This window comes from Camelina sativa, chromosome 19, assembly GCF_000633955.1.
Source record: "Camelina sativa cultivar DH55 chromosome 19, Cs, whole genome shotgun sequence".
Classification (NCBI taxonomy): Eukaryota; Viridiplantae; Streptophyta; class Magnoliopsida; order Brassicales; family Brassicaceae; genus Camelina; species Camelina sativa.
Genome location: NC_025703.1, coordinates 11,787,252 through 11,810,623, shown reverse-complemented (window position 1 = coordinate 11,810,623; position 23,372 = coordinate 11,787,252). Strand labels below are relative to the sequence as shown.

Here is a 23,372-nt window from a genome sequence, read left to right as displayed (position 1 = left end):
ACGCCTACATTCTCTGTCTCGGTTAATGGTGAGTCGTGTGGTTATTTCAAAAGTGCTAAAGGACTCAGGCAAGGAGATTCAATCTCTCCATACCTCTTCACACTGGTAATGGAAGTATTCACCATAATGCTCAATAAAAGCTACACCAACAATCTCATAGGTCATCATCCAGGAGGAGTCTCACCGCAGGTATCCCACTTAGCCTTCGCTGATGATATTATGGTCTTTTTTTATGGGAAAAAGGTTTCGTTGGAAAACATCACAAAGGTTTTGGAGGACTTCTCTATGCTCTCGGGACTCACCATGAATAAGGACAAAACAGATATGTTCCTGGCAGGAGTGAACCAGACTGAAACCTCTGGGTGTACTGCACTTGGTTTCAATCTCGGTTCACTTCCCATACGTTACCTCGGGTTACCTCTTATGCATATGAAGCTTCGGATTACTGATTACAGGCCTTTGCTTGAAAATATCACTGCAAAGTTCTCCACTTGGGCGGCCCGTGCACTCTCGTATGCTGGTCGAAAGGAGCTCATCTCTTCAGTTATATATGAGATTTATAACTTCTGGGCTTCTGCGTTTATCTTACCAAAAGGGTGCATCAAGAGCATTGAAAGTCTCTGTTCGAAATTTCTCTGGGGTGGAGACATCACGAAAAAACCGCATATCAAAGTTTCTTGGAAGAATCTATGTCTGCCAAAAGAAGAGGGAGGCCTTAGTTTTCAATGTCTTATGCAATGGAACCGAACACTATGTTTAAAAATGATTTGGAGATTGCTTACCGCTAGGGACTCATTGTGGGCAGTTTGGCTATGGAATAATAAGATCAAAGATGGGCAGGTTTCTTGGACATGGAAAACGCTTCTACAGCTTCGTCCTCTAACAATCATATTCCTGCGTTGTAAAGTGGGGAATGGTCAGGAAGCAAGCTTCTGGTTCGACTGGTGGACTCTATTTGGCCCATTGATTCACCTAATGGGACAATCTGGTCCATCGCAAATGGGTATCCCACTCTCTGCAACGGTTGGCTCATTGTTCAGCTCATTCTCCTCAAGCGGAGATTCTTCAAATCCACCTCACCACATTGCCTCTTCCAAGTCTATCTACCACCACTGACATGTATGTCTAGAAGACCGAAGTGGAAGAACATCATTGTTTCAGCACAAAGAAAACATGGGAGGTACTGAGGCCAAGGCAGGAACCTCCACCATGGACAGAACAGGCCTGGTACAAAGGTGTTATTCCGCGTCACGCATTCATGTTGTGGATAACACACCTCAATAGGCTCCCAACAAAAACAAGGTTAGCAAGTTGGGGCATGAATCTTGACACTACGTGTTGTTTATGTGGTGTTGAGCCGGAAACGCAAGACCATATTTTCCTTCACTGTGGTTTCAGCGATATTTTATGGTCAGAGGCAAATCGGTGGTTAGGGTACTCCCCGTTTGTCTTCCACACTTGGAATGCTTTCTCGGCCTGGATGGACATCAAAGTTTCCAACTCTCCGCAAACACTCTGCCGTCTTGTTGCACATGCATTTGTTTACTCCATCTGGATTGAAAGGAATAACAGGATACACAATAATGTATCCACCCCGGCGCAGGTTCTCTTCAAAGCTCTTGATAGGCAAGTACGTGATGCCATCCTTGCAAAGGCACACCGAAAAAATTTCAAAAGGCTTTTGCAAGTGTAGCTTAGAACTCTTTGGGTAACTTTTTGTTCTCCATCTATTCTCAGATACCCCTTTGTTTTTATTTTTTTGGGCAAGGGTTATCTTAAATATCAAACTATTGTAATCACTACAATTAGCTTTTCTCAATGAAAATTCACATATTTTCAAAAAAAAAAAATGTGTTAATACGATGCTTATGCAATTTTAGCAGGTTGAAACGGTTGTTTGGACGTTGTTTAAATGCTTAAAGTCTAGAGCATTAGTAAAATAAGCACTAGTAAAATCTAGCTATATTTATTAATGATTTCCTCGACTAAATATCTATATATTTTATTGTTTTTTGGATGATAAAAAAATACAGTATTCACACTTTTAAGGAATAATCATTTAGCAAATGGTTATCATTTTTTTTTTGTTATTCTAATTTGGAATTTTCAGGCCTACATCCATACATCTTCATGGAGTCGGGTCAAACTACATAGACAACCAAATACGTCGGTCCAAATGCATTTTGTACGATGTAGTCTTTACAGGGGTAGTTACAGCCCCTTCTTCTTAAAACGTAGGTCGGCTACAGAAGTTGGTATAGTCATGAAAGCAAACGTACTAGTGTGTTTTATGTGTTGTAAATTTTGATATTTATGTGGATATATATGATTGCAAATAAAATTGTTCACCAATGGTTATATAGTCTACATGCAAGTACTGGTACACGTCCCCATTCTTTCTCAGTCACTCGTTCCAATTTTCAACCCAATGCCGTTGCTACGTTTAATAAGCATGTTAATGCCCCCCAAGAAACTATATTAAGAATTGCTTGTAGTATATACACATACTTATATAAAGTTCATCGTGTCGGAATATACATGTTTTGTTTCAACGATCCATGCATGGGATATGGTGTAAAGATACGTACCAAGGCGAAACTTACTAGTATAACATTTTCTTAGATGATTTAAAACTAATCGCTGTTTCTCTAGCCAAGAGTCGAAATCGACCATAAAGCCAAGAAACATTTCTTATTGTATTTATTTTAAATATAATAATGTCCACAAATTAAATGTATCAAACTGAAATTATAAATCAACCATAAAGCCAATGGAAGTGATAGCCCCAGAAGCTACAGCCTTTGATGAAATTATTTGGATTAAACTAATAAAGTAGATACAATTATGATCAAAAATTGAATTGGAGGAGTTCCGATAACCAATAAAGTAGATGCAATTATCCTTGAGAGACTTTTGGAAATTGGCTTGGAAAGAGAATCTAGATGGGAGTAGCACCGTTCTTTCTACGAAAACAACAACACAATTTCCAAAAATTTATACGGATTTGTGTTAAGTTATGTGTATTGAGGTTTATCGACGTTTCTTGACTAAATTTTCACCAATTAAAAAATAAAAAGTAATAAAAAAAAGTAGAAAAGAAAATGAAAAATATTTTTCAAAGTTTCTTATATAATTATTATTAATCTAATCAAAACAACCCATTAAGTACTTATCAAAATTCATCCTTCCATTAGAGAAACTTTCATTAAATCTTCATAGGTTTCTCAATCATTAATATATATATATATATTTTCTAATTATTGTTTATTCATTTTCAAATTTAAATAATTTTAAATTGAGAAATAAGTTATATTAATTACTTATATTACATATACGGGAAATAAAAATATTTTACATAATTCGAGAATATTAAACATATTTTACAAAATCGGGAAAATAGATAAATATAAAATATAATAGAAGAAACGGGGTACGAAAAATATTTGATATAATTTGGAAATATTAAACATATATATTTGTTATATACTTTACTTGTAGAACATTTATTTTTAATATTTCATAACTTTCAACTTTTTGGTTTTGTTGAAACTATTATATGAACCAAATTCACAGAAGTATCTCTTTGATAAAGAAAACCAAATAAGATAAAATCATGAAATATCTAATACATGATAACTTAAGATTAAATATCCATTGGTAATTTAGTTGGACAATTTGGACTAAGCTAGACATTAGAGTCTTGCAAACGTCAAGTAACCGGTGTGACGTCTTGCCTCGCTACAAGGCCGAGCCATGACGACTGAAGTAGCATTAGAAGAGTTGTCCTGTGAAACTGTTTCGTTTTTGTTTGAACGGTGTTTTCTCTTGCAAGGTCTCATTCCTTCATTGTCCTCCTTGTGGCTTTCACCAACCATGCTAGTATCCATTTTCACTTCCTTCACTCCATATGTTCTAAGAAGCACCTCAAAGGCTCAAACGTTCTTATCTCTGCAAAACTCAAACACATCACTATATAAGATCAAGCGAAACTCACAAGGAACCAAGGAATTTATAAGCTTGTGACAGTTGGGTTTGGTTCCTCTGACTTTCCAAGGCATAAGAATGTCAAAACTATTTCTCTAAACAATGTCAAAATTATTTCTCTAAAATGGGAATAGATAAGGTTCCATAAAAAGTTCTGCGAACAAAACAATATCCTAAACCCACAACACACATATATATACATGCCAAAGCTTTCCAACAACAACTGTACAAGATCTCGGCTAGTATTTACACCAAATCCATATCCAATCAAATGCAAGATAAGAGCTTAAGAAGTGTACCTATGCTGTGCCACGTGAGCCAAGGAGAACTAAGATCACAGAGCAAACGAAACACTCTTCCAAAGAACTCCTAAACCATAACACATTCATTGTCTCTGCAACAATTAAACCAAAAAAAAACAAAAACCCTAAATTTCAATTGCCCCCATCTCTTATCACCAGATAATCGAAAACGAAAATTAAATCAAAACATTTCAATAAAGAATTAAGATTGAACACATCATAAGACACAAAATGGGGAACCAAAGAAAACAAAAAAAAGAAGCAGGACTCACTGGTAACATCATATACAACAATGGCAACAACAAAACAGAGTCCATACTCCATAGCATGGATGAGTCTATTGTGATCATAATATTCTATGTAAGGAGATAATTAATTAAAAGAACACAACAACAACAACAACAACAACAAAACAGATTAAAGTTGATGTCGGAGAATTGACGAATTGATTAGAGATGAAAAATACAAACCTAACCACGGGTAAATATTATCGAACAAAACTGGTAAATGGTGTCGAATTTGTCATACATGAAACGAGTGATGATGCTGGTTTTTCCGACAGATTGATCACCTAAGAATACCAACTTAAACTTGGCCAAAGGTGAGACAGTCGATTGCTATTGGGGAAAAAAACTCCAGAAAGTCAACAACAAAAAAAAGAGAATTGATATTGACTCGATTGATTTCAACAGATTTGTGGTGATTCGAAGTTAGGGTTTTGCAAAATCGCCAGAGGCAATCTCGTCGCGAGAGAGAAAAGAGTGAGAGAAAGGAAAGAGGAAAAATCACAATAAAGAAAATTTTCCTTTTCTATTTACTCACTATCGAATAAAAAATTGACACGTGCCGTGTCTTATAGGGTGCTTCCGCTTCCTCTCCGAGAAACGATTCTCTTCATATGGGCTTATTATTTTCATTTTTGATTTATTTTGGACCATCAAAAATGCTGAGCAACGACGAGAGAAACACCAATGGACATGCTCTTAGAGCTTAGCAGATATTTTAAATATACATGTAAGGAATTTGTATTCACAATACATCATTCAAGGTAATAATTTTTAGTTATTTCATATTTGTTTACTAACAACATTACACTCATGAGTAGGGAAGTGTTAATAATAGTTGTATCTTTTGCTCTTAACAAGATTCAGCTGTAAGTTAACAAAACGTCTAAGAACTTAAATGAAATTGACAAAATAAAAATAAAAACAACTTTATAAAAGTCTATAAAAGCCACTCATTCAAGAATTTTTTTTAAAAAAAGCTGAAACCTTTTTTTTTGCCGGTAAAAAGGTTAAACCTAGTTACCAATCATTACCTTCATCTCCCACTTCTTTAGGTTTTAAAAGCAAATTAAAAAACTTCTCACTTTTTGTAAATAAATAAGGACGAGGACATCAAGCATTTACCATGATATAATTGAAGAAAGTTCTATAATAGGTGGTGAAACATACGCGCATAGCCCTCGGCATTCGGGTATTCGATCAGATTCGGGTTCGGATATTCGGATTTTCAGATTTTCGGATGTAGAGATATAAAATCCGATCGGGTATTTTATGATATCGGGTCGGGTTCAGGTAATTTAGCTTCGGGTTAGGATAATTTCGGATATACCCGAATTCATTAAAAAAATCTTTTTTCTTCTGTCATGAAAAAAGATTTCTTCATCCCTCTTCTTGTCTCCTTTTTCTTCATCTCTCTTTTCTTCAGCCAAAAACCCTAATTTTATTTATCCATTGCCACCACTTCAAGAATCAAATCATTTACATTCTCTACCAAATCTAACAATATCTATAGCAAATTATATATTATGATTCATATTTATCTTCCAACCTCACTCACTCCTCAAACCCCACAAAGTATCACTCTTTTTTTTTTAGATTTGCTTGTCATGTTTCTAGTAAAATTGATCTAAGTATGAAAAAAATAAAACAATTATCGATTCCGTTGATTGAGAAAGAAAAAAATAAGTAAATTTTAGAATATATGAATATATATAAATACTTAATGTTTTTATACTATGACAGAATAATCAAGGTAGCAAAATAGTTTATGATGCATCAATTAATGTTTAAGGTACTCGTTTCAAACCCACTTAGATGTATTTTTGTATTTATTTCGGGTTGATTCGGATCCACTTTGGATATCGGGTATACTTTGGATATCGGGTATCCGAATTTCAAATAAACTAAATCCGATCGGGTATTTAATACTATCTGAATACGAACCGAACTGCTTATTTCGGGTTGGGTTCGGATTCGGGTTTCAGATTCGGTTAAAATGCCCAGGCATAATTCTTCTTGTAAAACATCGTATATCATATATACTTGTAATTTGTTTTGTTGAATTTTCCATAATTATCCCAAAATACAAACAATTATACCACAAATTGATTTTTTTCCTTTCATATTTATACTTTTTTTTTGTTCAAACCCTTTCTTATTTATACAAAACTAGGTATTAACCCACGTTGACTAGGAGGTCAACATTTTTTTAAAAAAATATAATATAATAATAAAAGTTATTGTTATATATTTTTTTTAAATATATTTTGTTTGGGATAATATTTATTTTTAATTATTCTCTAAATCTATTAATCTATTTGAATACTAATTATTTTAGAATATTATAGTATTTTATTTTTGACATATTATTACAGTTTTATATTGTTTATTTGTTGTAATTGCATCATTATTTTGTGAAATATAAATGTGTAATATAAAATAATAATTTTAATATTATAATTGTGAGCAAATCAAAATTATTAATTTATCATCTATTTAAATTTAGTTTTACCAACCGGCCAATGTAGAAATTAAAAACACACATTTTCATAGATTGGGTAATATATTGTTTCTTTAAGAATTCGTCATTGTATATATGAGGGATTGTCATAAAACATGGATAAAATCATACAATTTAATAATTTATGTTATTTCAACCAAATATATCGGATAAATTTAGTTCATACTATATTAATTGAGAAGTACAAATATGAAACTAACCTTAAAATGTGTAAAAATTACATTCAATTGCCATTAGAAAATTTTAATTAAGGTTAATTAATTAACTAAATAAATATAATTAATTAAAATAAAAAACGCTGAGAGATCAAAAATAAAATAAAAAATCTAGAAAAGTAAAAAAATCTATTCAAATCAAAACTAATTTATTCTTGAAAAAGAATAAAATAGAAAAATCAACAACTAAGATTTTTAAAAGATACAGATAATTATTGGTTTAAAAAAAAATTTATCTCTCTTTAATAAAATGATGGACGAAAATTACTAAATATTTTTTTTAAATATAAACCAATCAGAATTTCAAAAAACTAAGATTTTATATCCAAGTAGACAATAAAATTATTTTCAATAACTAGATTTCAAAGATTTTATTAAGATCTCAAATTATGATTCTCCTATCATCTTTTTTTTTTTTTACAAATTGTTTAGAATTTTCATATAATATTTATGGTTAATAATTATTCAGAATTTTTTCTGCATATGTTGTTATTTGAATTTTTAAAAACGAAGATATATTACCTTCTTTTTTTGAATGTAAAAGATATATTACTCAATCTATGGAAAAAATGTTTGTTTTAATTTCCACATTGGCGGGTTGGTAAAACTAAATTTATATAGTTGATAGATTAATAAATTTTATTTGCTTACAATTATAGTATTAAATTACTTCTTCATATTTCACAAAATATTGATGCAAATACAACAAACAATACAATACAAAACTGTAATATACATCAAAAATAAAATATTATAATATTTTAAAATAATTCGTATTAAAAAAAGACATATATAGTTATAGAACAATTAAAATAAATATTATCTCAAAAAAAAAATTTAAAGAAATATAACAATAATTTTTATTATTATATTATAATTTTTTTTTTAAATGTTCATCGTACTTGATATCTCCTAGTTAAATTGATTTTCTTGTAATTTTTTTTTTCTTATTTATCCTAGTTAAATTGTCTTAATTATCTTTAAGGATCCTAACTATTTTTTTACTATTTCTAATGACATTCTAATGTAATTTTTTACATTTTTAATGTTATTTTTATAAATATACTTCTCAATAAATATAGTAGGATGTATTGATAATGAGTTGTTATTAATAGTTTCTGACTAAATTAAATTAATTTGTTCTAATATAATACGTAAATACATATTAGCGTACATGAACTACAACAGTAACTTTAATAATTATATATGTATGCATAGCGTAAATAAACCATCCAGTAGCTAACTAATGTAATGTCGTTTAGTCAGACAGAGATACTAAATTAACCCCAAGAGACAATCAGACAATGTGTACACGTGGAATAATTAAATTGATACGTCACATGCAATGGGCTCTGAAAGTGCCATGAAAATTATTGCGAAATTGACCTAATTAATCCCATGTGGAAGACACTCTTTACGAATTGTCAGCTCTTTTCCGCGTTTCAGCCTCTATTTTTCTTTCTTCGTTTAGCAATATGCGTATCAAACCCATGCATGGCCCATTTTCAAAAGTACGTCAATCTATATATTCTTAATAAGAAAAAGTTTTTTAAAATACACATATAAGATATTTTGTTAGTTTCTAAGTTAAATTTGTATAAACTGGCTTTAATATGTTTAATTCCATTAGGACTTCCTTTGTTAATTTATTAATTAATGGAAGGGTCTCTAATCTCAATTATGAAAAGCGATCGGTGGTTAGAATTGGATTTGATTTGGTCAGAAAATCGTAATTAGACAAAATCTAATTTTATACGACGGCTTGAATGTTTTATTATAATCGTTGATGGATATGGACCTTACACCATACTTTTATTCAGAAAAAATTGATTAATCAAAAACTATACTAGCTAGGGGTTAACTCCACTCGTTAGACAGGGATAATTTAAGTTTTTTCTTGACTTGGATCGGATATTCGGATGTGATATGTATGCATAAGGAAAGATGATTTGTGCTTTCACATGCTATAAACAATGGCTAATACAATACCAAGAATCGAACATAAAATGAAATTAAAGGTTAGAAAAAAAAAATAGATACAATAGAGGAAAAAATATATATACTCCGTCGAAAAAGTCTCAAAACCTGGGTAGTGGATTTTGACAACTGGCTCATTCCACAGTCTACAATTAGTTGCATTAAAATCTACAAGTTCTCGAGATTTTCCATGTAATATTGTTGCCTTGTTGTTGGAAACAAATTAGATAAGTGTTTATGAATTATGACTTGTGAGCTTGCACGACCTACCTAACACATACTACGTTCACATGTCTATATATATTACATTAATATGTTCACCGGAATTTAAAAAGAAACCTCGATCGCAATTAGTTTTGACCCGGTTAATTATGCTGAGGGAAGCATGACACATCAATTTGTGGTTGGAAAAATTGTCAAGTTCGGTGATACGGTCCATGCCCTTTTTGTATATCTATATATCTATATATATATTTATAATTAAGATTACGGTGGACTGAAAAAAAAATTGCTATGTTAAAAGTTATAAAACTAGGTGAATTGAAAATCTACGTTAAGCTACTTTTATAACAACTCATAACTATAAAAGTAGCTTAACGTAATCGTAAACAAAACTATTCAAAAACTTTTTCTATTAACGATTAATATGTGATAGTTTCGTCGTCCGTATATATATAGCATGCCATTATTATTTTTTGTTTTATAGAGATACAACTTCACATCAGATCCGTTTACTATGGTTATATTGATTCCATTTACACTTCTTTTTATAGTTAAATTGTTAGTGATGAATAGCCAAATCATTACAATGCATAAAGATATTTATTTTAGAAATAGATTTATAATCTCACCCAAGCAACCGAGACAAGACAAAACGTACACATGATAAAAGAACGACCGACCTATGTGGTTGAATTTATTTATCAATATAGTTTACATAATTATATGACACAGTATACCGTGTTATGACAGAACATCTAAGATAATAATTACGACACTAATAAAAATAAAAATTTCAAAACCTCACTTACACATTGCAAATGCTCCGGCGCATAAATCGCTCCTCTCATGTGCTCTCTCTCTCTCTCTCTGTCTCCTTCTCGATTGTATATATATACCAATACAACCCTCATTATCTCATGTCTCTAATTTATCTTATATCATACACATTTGACATATCAATGGGAAATTGCCTGAGACACGAGAATGGCCTCGCTGGAGAAGAGGTAGACGATCTAATTGAGCCTGAGCCGCCGATTAAGTTATTGGATGAAGGCAAAGCGAGTATCAGTGGGAAAGAAGAAAGTGAAAGATCAACGGAAGGATCAGAATCTAAGGTGGTACGGATAAAAGTTACGGTGACAAAAGAAGAACTTAGACAAATCTTGGGTCACAAGAAAGGTATCAACTCCATTCAACACTTAGTTCATGTTCTCAAAGATAGTGGCAGAAACATCTCCAGGGCTGATGAAGAAGAGGAACCAAGTGATGAAAATTGGAGGCCTTCGTTAGAAAGCATTCCAGAGAGTGAGAATCATTACTGAAATTTATCATACATATATTTAACTAATAATCCAATTTCTCCAGTACTTTTTGACTTTTTTTTTCCAAGATGACTTTTTATTTTGTTGTCTGATTGGTACTTTTTAACCCATGTTGTCTCATAAACATTTTGGTTTTTTCTTTTCTCCTTATTAGTTTTCTTATATTGTTTGTTTCTTCCCGACGATATTTGGTGGTGCTTTGTGTTTTTGTTAGAGCACTAATTAACTATAACATATCATTGTGTGCTGTATTTTGTTAAAGTATAGTATATGTTATGTGGTTGAAAAATCAGAATCTTTATATATGTACAACGGCATGTTGTTGTTTTTTTTCTTTTTCAAAATTTTCGCGTAAGTACACAATGGCCATATTATCATAAATCACTACACTACATGTCATATACAGTATTAAAGTGTTTATTTCTTCGAATCCGCATTTAGAACAACGTAACTTGCGAGTGATAGTACCAATGTAGGTAAGATCATAACTCATAAGAGCTTCACTATCTTAATATTGATTATAACATGAGTGTTTAAGTTGACGGACCATATTGTTCTGATACAATCCAAATTCCACATCGGAAGTTTGAAGAGACTATCACTAATATATAAAAGGTTAGAACCAATCCACTAATTGTCAATTGGTTTTTAGTTTGAAGCCCGAAATAAGTCCATATTTAACATGGTATCAGAGCCTAAGTTCAAATTCTGATGGACCTAAAAAAGTGGATACGGACATGCCTCGTTCATAGCTCATAAGGGCTTCACTATCTTCACTACAACATTGATTACAACATGAGTGTTTAAGTTTGACGGGACCATATTCCAAATTATAAATATGTGAACATAAGAAAAGCTCTATAACATGCAAGCTTGTTACGACCACGTCGACCAGTACCTATAAAAGTTATAGATAACGATACAGTCATGCAGATATAATTATTGGCTCATACTCATCTAACCTTAAAAAGAAACAAGCGGATCAAACTAAGCGAGAAACCTGAAAGGCCCATTTTTGAATAACTTGACTTGACAAAATGGGCTGCTTAAGTGAACCTATGAATATAGCATTTTATGTTTGTTCTTTTTTTCCCTTCAACAAGTTTGAGTTTTCCTAACAAGTTACAAACCATTCTAATTTTGATATAAAGACTAGCTAGAGCAGAAACTTTGAGAGTTAGACTTAAACATACTCAAAATCGTTCAAGATAATGATATGATCATTTAAATACTTTGTATGAACCTATGCACATATACCGTATGTATGACTTTTCGTATACGTTTTAAATGCATATATATCATGTCTATTTCGACGTTTATAATTTATAAATAATTTATTACGGTAATTGAACAGTAACTATACTTTGTATATATATGCATTTAAATTTAAACGTATACAAAAGTCATACGAAACGATACTTTGTTTGTAGACTTTAATTTAATATATATATATATATATATATATACCGTACCGTATGTATATGTAAAATACTTTGTATGTACAGTATCTACGTACGTACATTATACCGTATACACATGATCAAAATTCCCGTAAGAATCTTAACGTGTCAATGTTCTATTATGAATTATCACAAGCCGAACACATATATACATTAATACATATATATTATAGTAGACAATTGGAACATGAGTTTCACGTTACTTAACCAAACATGCTAGGATAAGCTCAACTACGTACGAAGAGTTGTGGTCAGCAAAAGCCTAGAGATTGCGTGAACAAATTGTCTAATACGAAATAATCATGGAAAGAGATTTTTATTGAAACTTCATTTTATTTATTTATTTATTCATTTTTACGCATAACTCGATTTATGTTAGGTTAGAAATTAGAATTAACATGTGTTGACAGGTACAATATGGATCTGGTAACCGATGCAATGCACATGCATGTACTTCTATCATATATAGATGTAGACAATATATGTATACTGTCAAAATTGTAGGTAGGATTTAGAAAAGATAATACATAAATGCCAAGTATTTCACGGTTAACAAAATATGAATACGTTAAGTCATTAGATATCTAGTTGTCAAAGTGACTGTGAATTGTCTTGTGTGTGTCTCCAAGCAGATTAAAAGAATTTTATAGTACTACCTTTTCAATGGAAACTAAGTAACTTAATTTTCTTTCTATTTTTCTGCAAAGATATTCTTTCTATTTCTATGATTGGAAAATCTTTTTGATAATAATGTGTTGTCATTAGTTCGAAATTATGAATCTTCTAAGTTTATTGCGATAGTTGTTGTTTGTTTGTTTTATCCCTCGTAGTTGTTTTGTTTGGTTTATGGCAATTTACCAATTCTATTCTCATATCATTACGTTTACATGGTGAATTTGAAAATTGATTGAAACTTATATATTGTTTAGTGATTTATACTAATATAACAATAATTAAATTTATTAAAATCTTGTAAAAATACGCTTGTCGGTTGTTTACAGAATAGAGTTTGAAAATTATTTATTCGTACAGTTTCTAAATTTACTGAATTTTGTTTGAGCTTAATCTTATAACTCGATCGTTATTACATTTCTGCTAGAAAGCTTACATGTTTATTTTGGGATGACCGTATACAATGAATATGGAGTGAGAAAGGTTTATCGTGAGAAACCAAGCAAGATTTTTATATATCAACATGCATGGAGATAAAAAGAGTGGGGCTATGTGGTACAATATATCATTCAAGATATTCTTATCGTCCCATTATTGTTTTGGCCTTCTTAATTTCATTTTGGAATGATATGTGACACATCCAAAGTTGGCATAGATTCCCAAACAATCACACTTTTGGTTTGTCTTGGTTTTTATATCAAGTTGATGATGAATTCTCTCGGATTCTATTTGTACAGTAAAAAAACACTTAACTTTATCTTCTTCTTTTTTTTCTTTTTTCTTTTCTTTTTTCTGGATAGTTAAAAATGGTTTTGTTAGTATGTCAATTTGGTTTGTTGTCTAGAGTACGGGACAACTGATCATTTTCGAGTGCCAATATTTTATAAATCTTGTTTGATTTTATGTCGACGATAGATGTGAAACTTATAATGTCTTTTCAATGTGATGTCCCTAAATCATACATTTTGATATTATCTCTCTAGATTGGATCATACATATATGAATCCGCTCGAGTAATCAAAGTTTCGTTAGGATTTTACTACTTTGTGAAGATTCATGACTTTTTAATTCAAACCGATGGGAATGATTAATATCTTATATATATATACCTTATCTTATGTAGTTGGTATGGCATTAATTTCCAACAAACATATCGTATATATGATTTTTTTTCTCAAACATACAAGAAAATCTTAGAATCGTTAGTATATTATACTAGAGTTAATATAACATATCCGATTCTATCATACGACTACGTGTTGAATTGGTTATGGCCGGACTATGTTCTGTGTGAGTAGTGGGATTGTCCCACATAAGCTTAATAATTGCACATAAAATATATCATAAATATATCTTGATTAGAATCACTAACCCTTTTCCAAAAGGTTGGAGAAAATATCTCTTCTTTGGAAAGACTAAACACTAAATCATCTCAATTACTTGACCAACCCAACAAAACTAGGATCGGATACCATATAACTAAAAAACATTACAATACTTTTAAGTTCTAAAATCTATAAAGAATATTAAACAAACAATTTATTGTATCCAGTGTCAGTATGGTTCACTTATCAGTTGAACAAAGATTTGTTTTTATCCTTCTTTGTTATTTTTTTTTGGGGCAAACTACTTTTTGGTTTCTAGAAATAATTAAGCTTGAAAACTATTTAACTTTAAGAATTATTAGTATGGACGTGGATACATTAATAATTTAGTAGGGTCGAGAAAGAATTATTGTAATGTATGGTGAAAATATATAATCATGACGTCCACAAAGAGAGATTGCAACTTGTAGTAGAGGGAACCTTAAACCTCAACTTTACCTTAACCATTGGAGGCAAAAATATATTATAAGTTTTACTTTTATAATGTATTTTTGCTTCTTCTTTTGACTTATGTTGCTTACATCATTAATTCAAGTAGAGGGATCAATTCGTCAACATGTACAGCTTTTTAAAATCAGTAGACTAGAGAACTCTCTAAGTAAATATCTTCCTCCATTTGGGGGACTTTTTTACATGTTAATTAATTCACCTTTATAGGGTCACTTTCGAATATAATTGGTGGTTACCTTATAAAGGCAAAAAAAACCTATGTTTTTACTTTACACATCTCAGCTTCAATGCACAATTCTTAAGTATCACCTGAAATTTTGTACTCTTTCTAAAAAGTTGAAGCATCAGCTTATTGTAGACCATTACAAAAACCCTAGACACTGAAAAATGAAGTCCATTGTTTGCCGACTTCCTATGGGTTAGGGACCTTGGGATCATCATAAAACCGGTACATAGTCCGACAACACGAGTTATTGAGTCCAAATCCTGATTCAATCATGTCATATTAAACTAGATATTGGTAAAAAATAATACATAATCCTATTTTTATCAAGTACACACATTAAGTTATGATGAGTTTTTGATCCACCACAAGAATTCTAATAATATTTGTTAATCAGTCAGTAGTACAAATATACTCACTAAAGAACAATTCTCACTAATGATTGAAACATGAATTTGAAACATGTGATCTCGAAATGAAATGATAGCACTAACTAGATTTAATGTTAAACAAGTCACAGTAATGTCCTTAATATTAAAGAACATGCATATTCAGTAAAATTTGGCCACGTGACCGACCAGTAGATGTAGATCACACAACTATCTGGCATACATGATAATGGAGACAAAGATTTCGATATGTTTCCAAAGTGTAAAACCATAAAAACAAAATAACAATTGTAAATGGTAAGTACAAGTAAAAGAATATTTGGATGTGTGGTAAGAGATTTGTTGAAGGAGAAGAGGACATGGGAAATTACAAACAAGCTACACACTTACACAGTATACACACACAATAAAAAGGAAAAACTATTTGCAGCCACACGTAAAAGGGAATAAAAAGACAAAAAAAGATGAGTAATGGACATGGGGAATTACAAAGAAGCAGAAAACCTTGCAACCACATGAAATAAACTAATGTCTTTGTCATAAGATAATGAAATCACACCACTGTTGTCTCAATGTTTGTTTTATATCTCAACTGATCATATATCTCGTCGATGAAGCAACCACACAAAAAAAAAAAGCAAAGCACATTTTTATATATGAAGACCCATCAATCAAGTCGCCATCTCTCTTCACATGCCCATTTGAGTCGTATCTCTTCTCATTTCTTCTTTTGTTTTGTTGGAGTTAGATAAAATCAAAGGACTAATAAAAGTGTCAAAACCCTTATCGCTACAACCTCCTCAAAGCCATCTTTATAACTCCTCACACTTCTCTACCTTCTTCTCTCAAAGTCTAACTGCTTAAAAAAAAATGGTGAGTTTAAAAGGTTATTTTTCTCTGTTTTTTAATTGATTGGCTCTGTTTTCTCTGTTCTTAATGGTTTTGCTTGTCTCTTAAGGTTCATGTGTCATCTCATGGAGCGAAAGATGGCTCAGAGGAAGCCGTCGACTACCGTGGAAATCCACCGGATAAATCCAAAACCGGTGGATGGTTAGGTGCCGGTTTAATCTTAGGTAAAGTTTCCACAAACTTCATAGTATTACACAAAATATTTCTAAGCTCCTCTGTTTCTAACACTCCTCTGTTTCTTATTAATGTGAAGGGAGTGAGCTGTCGGAGAGAATATGCGTGATGGGTATATCAATGAATCTAGTGACGTACCTTGTCGGAGATTTACACATCTCATCAGCAAAATCAGCGACCATAGTTACCAACTTCATGGGAACTCTTAATCTCTTAGGACTTCTTGGTGGTTTCTTGGCTGATGCCAAACTTGGTCGCTACAAGATGGTTGCAATCTCAGCCTCTGTTACAGCTCTGGTTAGCTCTTTAAACTATGTCTTTGTATAGCTCTGAATGGCTCGAGAGTTTTTAGTTCTGACTCTTTGTTTCTGTGAATCAGGGAGTGTTACTATTGACGGTGGCTACAACCATCTCGAGCATGAGACCACCACCATGTGACGATTTCAGGAGACTTCACCATCAGTGTGTGGAAGCAAACGGACACCAGTTAGCTCTTCTCTACGTTGCTCTCTACACCATAGCTTTAGGTGGAGGAGGAATCAAATCCAACGTCTCCGGTTTCGGGTCTGACCAGTTCGACACTAGTGATCCCAAAGAAGAGAAACAGATGATCTTTTTCTTCAACAGATTCTATTTCTCCATCAGCGTAGGCTCTCTCTTCGCCGTGATTGTTCTCGTTTACGTTCAGGACAACGTCGGGAGAGGATGGGGTTACGGGATCTCAGCCGCGACTATGGTGGTTGCAGCCATTGTTTTGCTCTGCGGAACGAGATGGTACCGTTTCAAGAAACCTAAAGGAAGCCCTTTTACAACAATATGGAGGGTTGGTTTCTTAGCTTGGAAGAAAAGAAAAGAGAGTTACCCTGCACATCCGAGTCTTTTAAACGGTTTTGACAACACCACGGTTCCACACACAGAGAGGCTAAAGTGTTTAGACAAAGCCGCGATTCTCAAGAACGAGAGCTCTCCTAGTTCAAAAGACTTCGAAGAGAAGGATCCGTGGATCGTTTCGACAGTTACACAAGTCGAAGAAGTGAAGCTCGTGATGAAATTGGTTCCGATTTGGGCAACGAACATTCTCTTCTGGACGATTTACTCCCAAATGACAACTTTCACGGTAGAACAAGCGACGTTTATGGACCGTAAACTCGGTTCTTTCACTGTTCCTGCTGGCTCCTACTCTGCTTTTCTCATACTCACAATTCTCCTCTTCACTTCCCTTAACGAGAGAGTCTTTGTTCCTTTAACAAGAAAGCTCACAAAAAAGCCTCAAGGGATAACCAGCCTCCAACGAATCGGAGTAGGGCTCATATTCTCAATGGGAGCAATGGCGGTAGCCGCGGTTATAGAGAACGCTAGACGCGAGGCAGAGGTTTCAAGTAATACAAAAATAAGCGCGTTTTGGTTGATTCCTCAGTATTTCTTGGTTGGTGCGGGTGAAGCGTTTGCTTACGTTGGACAGCTTGAGTTCTTCATAAGAGAAGCACCAGAGAGGATGAAATCGATGAGCACCGGGTTTTTTCTCAGCACGATTTCGATGGGGTTCTTCGTGAGTAGCTTGCTCGTTTCGCTTGTTGATAAGGTCACACACAAAAGCTGGCTTAGAAGCAACCTCAACAAAGCGAGATTGAACTACTTCTACTGGTTACTTGTTGTCTTGGGAGCATTGAACTTCTTGATTTTTCTTGTGTTTGCCATGAAACATCAGTATAAAGCTGATGTGATTAGTGTTGGGGTTGATGATGATTCAGTTGAGAAGGAGAAGACGAAGAAAGAAAGCTCTGAGTTTGAGCTTAAGGACATTCCTTGAAACCAAAACTTGAAGAAGAAGAAAGAGAGAGCTCTGCTCTGTTTTATTGCTTTGAAGATTTCATCTTGTTTTGTTTTTGTATTTAGTATTATCGTGTGTATGTAATAGAAAGATTACTATATGGTTTGAGTTGTATTTTTTTGTAACATTTAAAACAATTTAGTTACTATAAATATATGTGTTTTTTGTTTTTGTTGCTCTTTCAAGAACTCTATACTGAAGTTATAAACAGAAGTTTTTACAGAGGCTAGTCTGAGAAGAAACGTTTTTTTGCGATGGAAGATAACTCATCGGAGACGGAGAGATTGATCAGCTCCTTCGTTGAGGTCACATCTTCATCGAGAGAAGTAGCTATATCTGTTCTTGAAACTCATCAATGGAATCTTAACGCTGCTGTTTCAACCTTCACTAAGAACGAGGTTACCACCGCCGCGCCAAATGTACCAAACCCTAACGATGAAAAGCTCCTCCGTCGTAACCTAACTCCGTTTCCGAATCTTCGAATCAACATCCCTTTTTCTTCTTTCTCTCCTTTTGATGGCTCTTCCGATTACACTCCGTCGCGTTCACGGTTACGTTTACTATCACCGTCGCCACCGAGATTTTATCTACAGTCAAAACGCGCAGCAGCTAATCCATTCGGGAGACAGACAGTTAACCGCGGTCAAGACGCCGGTGATATTTCCGGCGGAACTGGTACTGATTCCGATGAAGCGCTGGAGAATCACGGCGGAGAAGATAATAGGTTTAGTGTTGTCCTCAATCTTGATGGGTACTTGGCCTCTGTTTTGTAAACAGAGCTTGGTTTAGATTAATGTTTTAGTGATATGCTTGTGCAAGATCCATCAGAATGGTTAAAGATGTTGATGTGATTTTTGACAGAGATATAGAAAGATCTGAGGAGTCATCAAGATCAATGTCTGGAGAAACTGTATCAGATGAGTTTGAAGAAGAGCCTCAAGAAGTGGTCACGCACATTGTAACAAGCTGGAGGAACGGCTTTACTGTCGATGATAGTTCGTTAAAAACGTTGGATGATCCGGAAAATGCAACCTTTCTTCAGGTTAAGTATGATTACAAAGATATGGTCTTTCTCAGTTGATTCACTTTGTTTAACGTTATGTTCCATGTCAATGCCAGGCCATATCAAGGTCGGAGTCCCCACGTGAACTCGGTCAAGTCCGTGGTCAATTCAAACTCATTAAGGCGTGAAGAAGAAAATTTCACTGTATATTTGTCTCCTTCCCTTTCTATACTGTTTTTTTCTTTCTCACTTCTCTGATTCAAATGAGAATTGCTCTTGTTCTCATATCTTAACAGAAGGAATCACAAGCCGAAAGAACTCTAGCCGGATCAGACTCTGCTTCAACTGAGCCACCAGCTTTAGCTGCCTCACCATCAAAGAGGTTATTGAAATGACAATGTGCTTTTTCTGAAGGATACGAATCCTTTTTTATCTAAACACTGAAGAGTTGTGCTATTCACAAATCCATGATACTGCGAGGATCTTGTGAACTGAATTAGTATGTTGATGGTTTTTGCAAGTCATAAGGCATCAATCTTGCTTAGTAGTCTGGTGTTTAGAAAATTAGGTTTTTGTGTATGTAGTGGTAGCTTTAGTGGGATGCTAAAGATGTCCTGATGCGATTTTCGACAGAGCTAAGGAATCAGCTATAAAAAGACCTGAGCAGTCACCAAGATTGATGTCTGAAGAAACGGTTTCAGCTGAGGTTCAAGAAGAACAACAACAAGACGAGCCATATGAAGTGTTCACGTACATTGTAACTATCTGGAAGAACGGTTTCACTGTGGATGATAGTCCGTTAAAGAGTTTGGATGACCCTGAAAATGCAGCCTTTCTTGAGGTTACTAATTCAAAACCTTCATGCCATTTCAGTCTTTCTCTGTACTTTGTTGATTCACTATGATAACATAAATGTTCCACGTCGATGATGCCAGAGGATAACAAGGTTGGAGTCCCCACGTCTGCTCGATCCAGTTCGTGTTCAAGTCGAACTCATCAGGCAAGAAGAAGAAGACTTCAATGTAAATTAATCTCCTCCCCACTCTCCCTCTCTCTCTAATGTTTTGATTCAAATGAGATGGTAGAGTGAAAGCTCTTGTTCTTGTATCTTACATCAAACAGGAACAAGATACAGCTCTTGCAGGATCAGAATCTGTCTTTACTGAGTCACAAGCTTTAGCCGCCTCACCATCACCATCCGAGGCTTGATAGACGCTTCTAAACCAGATGGCTCGGAAGACTACCAAATTGTCCAGCATGGGGTCTCCTCCTACACCACTACCTGACTTTGACCAAACCATTGAGAAACATCGCCAACTTTGTGTCCTCATCCAAAATCTCTAACTTTTTTGTCCAAAGTAAAAAAAGGAAATGACTTTTATTACATTTGGTAACTAACTAATAAATATCATTGAAACATTTGTTTTTTTTTGTGGTTGCCTTTTAGCTAAGTCTTGAAGTGTTTGACCCAAATCTTTTGATTGAATAATTTGGTGTTTTATATACTTGCTGAATCCTGAATGTATGGGTAAAATGGGAATTTGATACAATTTAACGAATTGACCATATACTATTTGACGACCATAGACACAAAAACGTTTACTTTTTGGGGGTTGTTGTTTTGACTCACCTGCCCATTCTGTCAAACCGTGCGTGTCCCATCTTTATTGATTTTTTTCTGTTCTGAAAAACAAAAAAAACAATAAAAAAGAAGAAGAAAATATCTGGATGTGTTATTCAGGTTTGTTCGATTCAGAGATAAGTGTTACAGTGTAAAATCCCTGGAGAGATAGAGAGATACAGACAAGGATAAGGGACGAGAGAAGTAACGATTACTATCTTTCTTCTATTTTTGTTCGTTATTACAACCTTTTCTTTTTCTTTTTGAGTTTCGTTTTTTCTCCCTCTTACCTTTTCTCCTCTTTCTCGCTCGATTTCAATTTGGGAGAGAAAGGAGCGGTCTTTTGTTTTTCCCAGGGTTTATCACCAAAGATTGCGTACCAAAGCTTGTATCTTTTTTTTTGTTTTTTAACTTTCTGGGGTTGTGTAGATCTCTCCTCTGTTAACTCATCTGCAAAAATGTAAGCTCTTCTTCTCTTCTTAAATTCGTTTCTTTTATCTCTTCAGATGCATTTGCTTGATCTGTCTCTGATATGGTTTATTCCGTCTTCGTGTAATTTTCGGTTCAGGGTTGAGGCTTGTTCGATGTACTGAAAATTAGGTTTTTTTTTGTTCCTTTTCATTCAGAAGCAAATCTGGTTATGTGTTTAGAGAATAAAGTGCGAGACTTTTGACTTATTCAGAGCTTGTTAGGGGTGAGTAGTGTGAAGGGTTTTTGTGCCAAATATGATCAAACAGATATTTGGGAAATTGCCTAGAAAGCCTTCGAAGTCTTTGCAAAATGATTCTAATGGTGCAGGAGGGGTTAACTCTTATTATGCTCCCAATTCCAGTAGTAGTAGTAGTAGTACTAGTTCTGTCTCGAAACCTTCTTCAAAATCTTCAGCTTCTGGTTCACGTGTAGCTAATGGAACTCTTGCTCCTAACTCATTGAGCTCTAACAAGACTAATCAAGGGAAGAAACCATTGGGAGGAGATGGTGTTGGTGGGGTTTATGAGGATTTGCCTAGCTTTAGAGATGTTCCCATGTCTGAGAAACCGAATCTCTTTATCGGGAAGTTGAGTATGTGCTGTGTTGTCTTTGATTTTAGTGATCCTTCAAAGAACCTTAAACAGAAAGAGATTAAACGGCAGACATTGCTCGAGCTCGTTGACTATATCGCATCGGTTGGTGTGAAGTTCAATGATGTCACGATGCAAGAACTCACAAAGATGGTAGCGGTTAATCTGTTTAGAACGTTTCCTTCTGCGAATCACGAGGGTAAAATTCTTGAAATGCATGATATGGATGACGAGGAGCCTTCGATGGAACCAGCTTGGCCTCATATTCAAGTTGTGTATGAGATTCTGCTCAGATTCGTAGCTTCTCCCATGACTGACGCAAAGCTTGCAAAGAGATATATTGACCATTCCTTTGTCTTGAAGCTGTTAGACTTGTTTGATTCCGAGGATCAAAGAGAGAGGGAATATTTAAAAACCATTCTGCATCGGGTGTATGGGAAGTTCATGGTGCATCGACCCTATATCAGGAAGTCTATTAACAATATCTTCTACAGACTCATATCCGAGACTGAAAAGCACAATGGTATTGCAGAGTTGCTAGAGATTCTTGGAAGTATAATTAATGGTTTTGCTTTGCCTTTAAAAGAAGAGCACAAGCTCTTCCTTCTGCGAGCCTTGATACCTCTGCACAAGCCGAAATGTTCGTCGGTCTATCACCAACAGCTTTCTTATTGTATAGTTCAGTTTGTAGAGAAGGACATCAAGCTCGCTGATACCGTTATTAGAGGCCTTCTAAAATATTGGCCTGTGACTAACAGCTCAAAGGAAGTTTTGTTTCTTGGAGAATTAGAAGAAGTCTTGGAAGCAACTCAAGCTGCTGAGTTTCAACGCTGTATGGTCCCTTTATTCCGACAAATTGCTCGATGTCTCAACAGTTCACATTTTCAGGTTCGAGTCTTTTTGGTTTATCACACTACTTCATATTTTCTATCTTGATGACAAAGTGTTATTGTACCTATATGTAATTGTACTTTTGTTTTTTAATAGGTCGCTGAAAGGGCATTGTTTCTATGGAACAATGATCACATAAGAAACCTAATCACACAGAACAATAAAGTGATAATGCCAATAGTCTTCCCAGCTCTTGAGAGAAACACGCGTGGACACTGGAACCCAGCAGTTCAGAGTCTGACCATAAACGTGAGGAAAGTATTCTGCGACATTGACCAAGTTCTCTTCGACGAGTGTTTAGCCAAATTCCAAGTATCAGAAGAGAATAAAGCAGAGGTTAAAGCGAAACGCGAAAGAACATGGCAGTGCTTAGAAGATTTAGCAACTTCAAATACCATTGTAACAAACGAGGCAGTACTGGTTCCAAGATTTGTATCCGCAGTCAATCTTGCAAGCAGCTCTGAGTCCACAGGGTA

At 34.1% G+C, this 23,372-nt stretch overlaps 4 protein-coding genes and 1 long non-coding RNA gene across 5 annotated transcripts in view; 4 read left to right on the top strand and 1 right to left on the bottom strand.

The window, feature by feature from the left end:
• Window positions 3,588-5,046, bottom strand: LOC104766068. Its single transcript, XR_763953.1, has 3 exons — window positions 4,757-5,046; window positions 4,284-4,378; window positions 3,588-3,948 (listed from the first exon to the last, which is right to left on the bottom strand). It is a non-coding gene; the product is annotated as an uncharacterized LOC104766068 (long non-coding RNA).
• On the top strand, window positions 10,358-11,124 carry LOC104766067. Its single transcript, XM_010489886.2, has one exon. The coding sequence runs from the start codon at window positions 10,423-10,425 to the stop codon at window positions 10,825-10,827; it is 405 nt and encodes a 134-aa protein (XP_010488188.1). The 5' UTR covers window positions 10,358-10,422; the 3' UTR covers window positions 10,828-11,124.
• LOC104766066 (protein NRT1/ PTR FAMILY 6.4) lies at window positions 16,006-18,492 on the top strand. Its single transcript, XM_010489885.2, has 4 exons — window positions 16,006-16,279; window positions 16,365-16,479; window positions 16,569-16,786; window positions 16,869-18,492. Exons 1-4 carry the CDS (start codon window positions 16,277-16,279, stop codon window positions 18,297-18,299), a joined length of 1,767 nt encoding a protein of 588 aa, XP_010488187.1. The 5' UTR covers window positions 16,006-16,276; the 3' UTR covers window positions 18,300-18,492.
• Window positions 18,575-20,667, top strand: LOC104767719 (plant UBX domain-containing protein 6-like). Its single transcript, XM_019240875.1, is given in 10 exon segments — window positions 18,575-19,044; window positions 19,182-19,362; window positions 19,440-19,505; window positions 19,507-19,527; window positions 19,623-19,705; window positions 19,957-20,164; window positions 20,259-20,345; window positions 20,446-20,529; window positions 20,532-20,576; window positions 20,578-20,667. Coding segments are annotated over 10 exon segments (1,335 nt in total).
• Window positions 20,954-23,372, top strand: part of LOC104766065 (serine/threonine protein phosphatase 2A 59 kDa regulatory subunit B' zeta isoform-like) — a 3,483-nt gene continuing 1,064 nt past the window's right edge. The window contains exons 1-3 of the mRNA XM_019240874.1: window positions 20,954-21,404; window positions 21,513-22,893; window positions 22,993-23,369. Of these exons, the coding sequence (XP_019096419.1) occupies window positions 21,670-22,893; window positions 22,993-23,369 (1,601 nt within the window). The 5' untranslated portion in view covers window positions 20,954-21,404; window positions 21,513-21,669. The remainder of the gene's footprint in view (window positions 21,405-21,512; window positions 22,894-22,992; window positions 23,370-23,372) is intronic.

Coding starts and splice junctions, on each gene's coding strand:
- LOC104766067 (XM_010489886.2), top strand. CDS start 10,423: ATGTCTCTAATTTATCTTATATCATACACATTTGACATATCAATGGGA.
- LOC104766066 (XM_010489885.2), top strand. Junction 16,480..16,568: donor AGGTGCCGGTTTAATCTTAG/GTAAAGTTTCCA, acceptor ATTAATGTGAAG/GGAGTGAGCTGTCGGAGAGA. Junction 16,787..16,868: donor CAGCCTCTGTTACAGCTCTG/GTTAGCTCTTTA, acceptor TCTGTGAATCAG/GGAGTGTTACTATTGACGGT.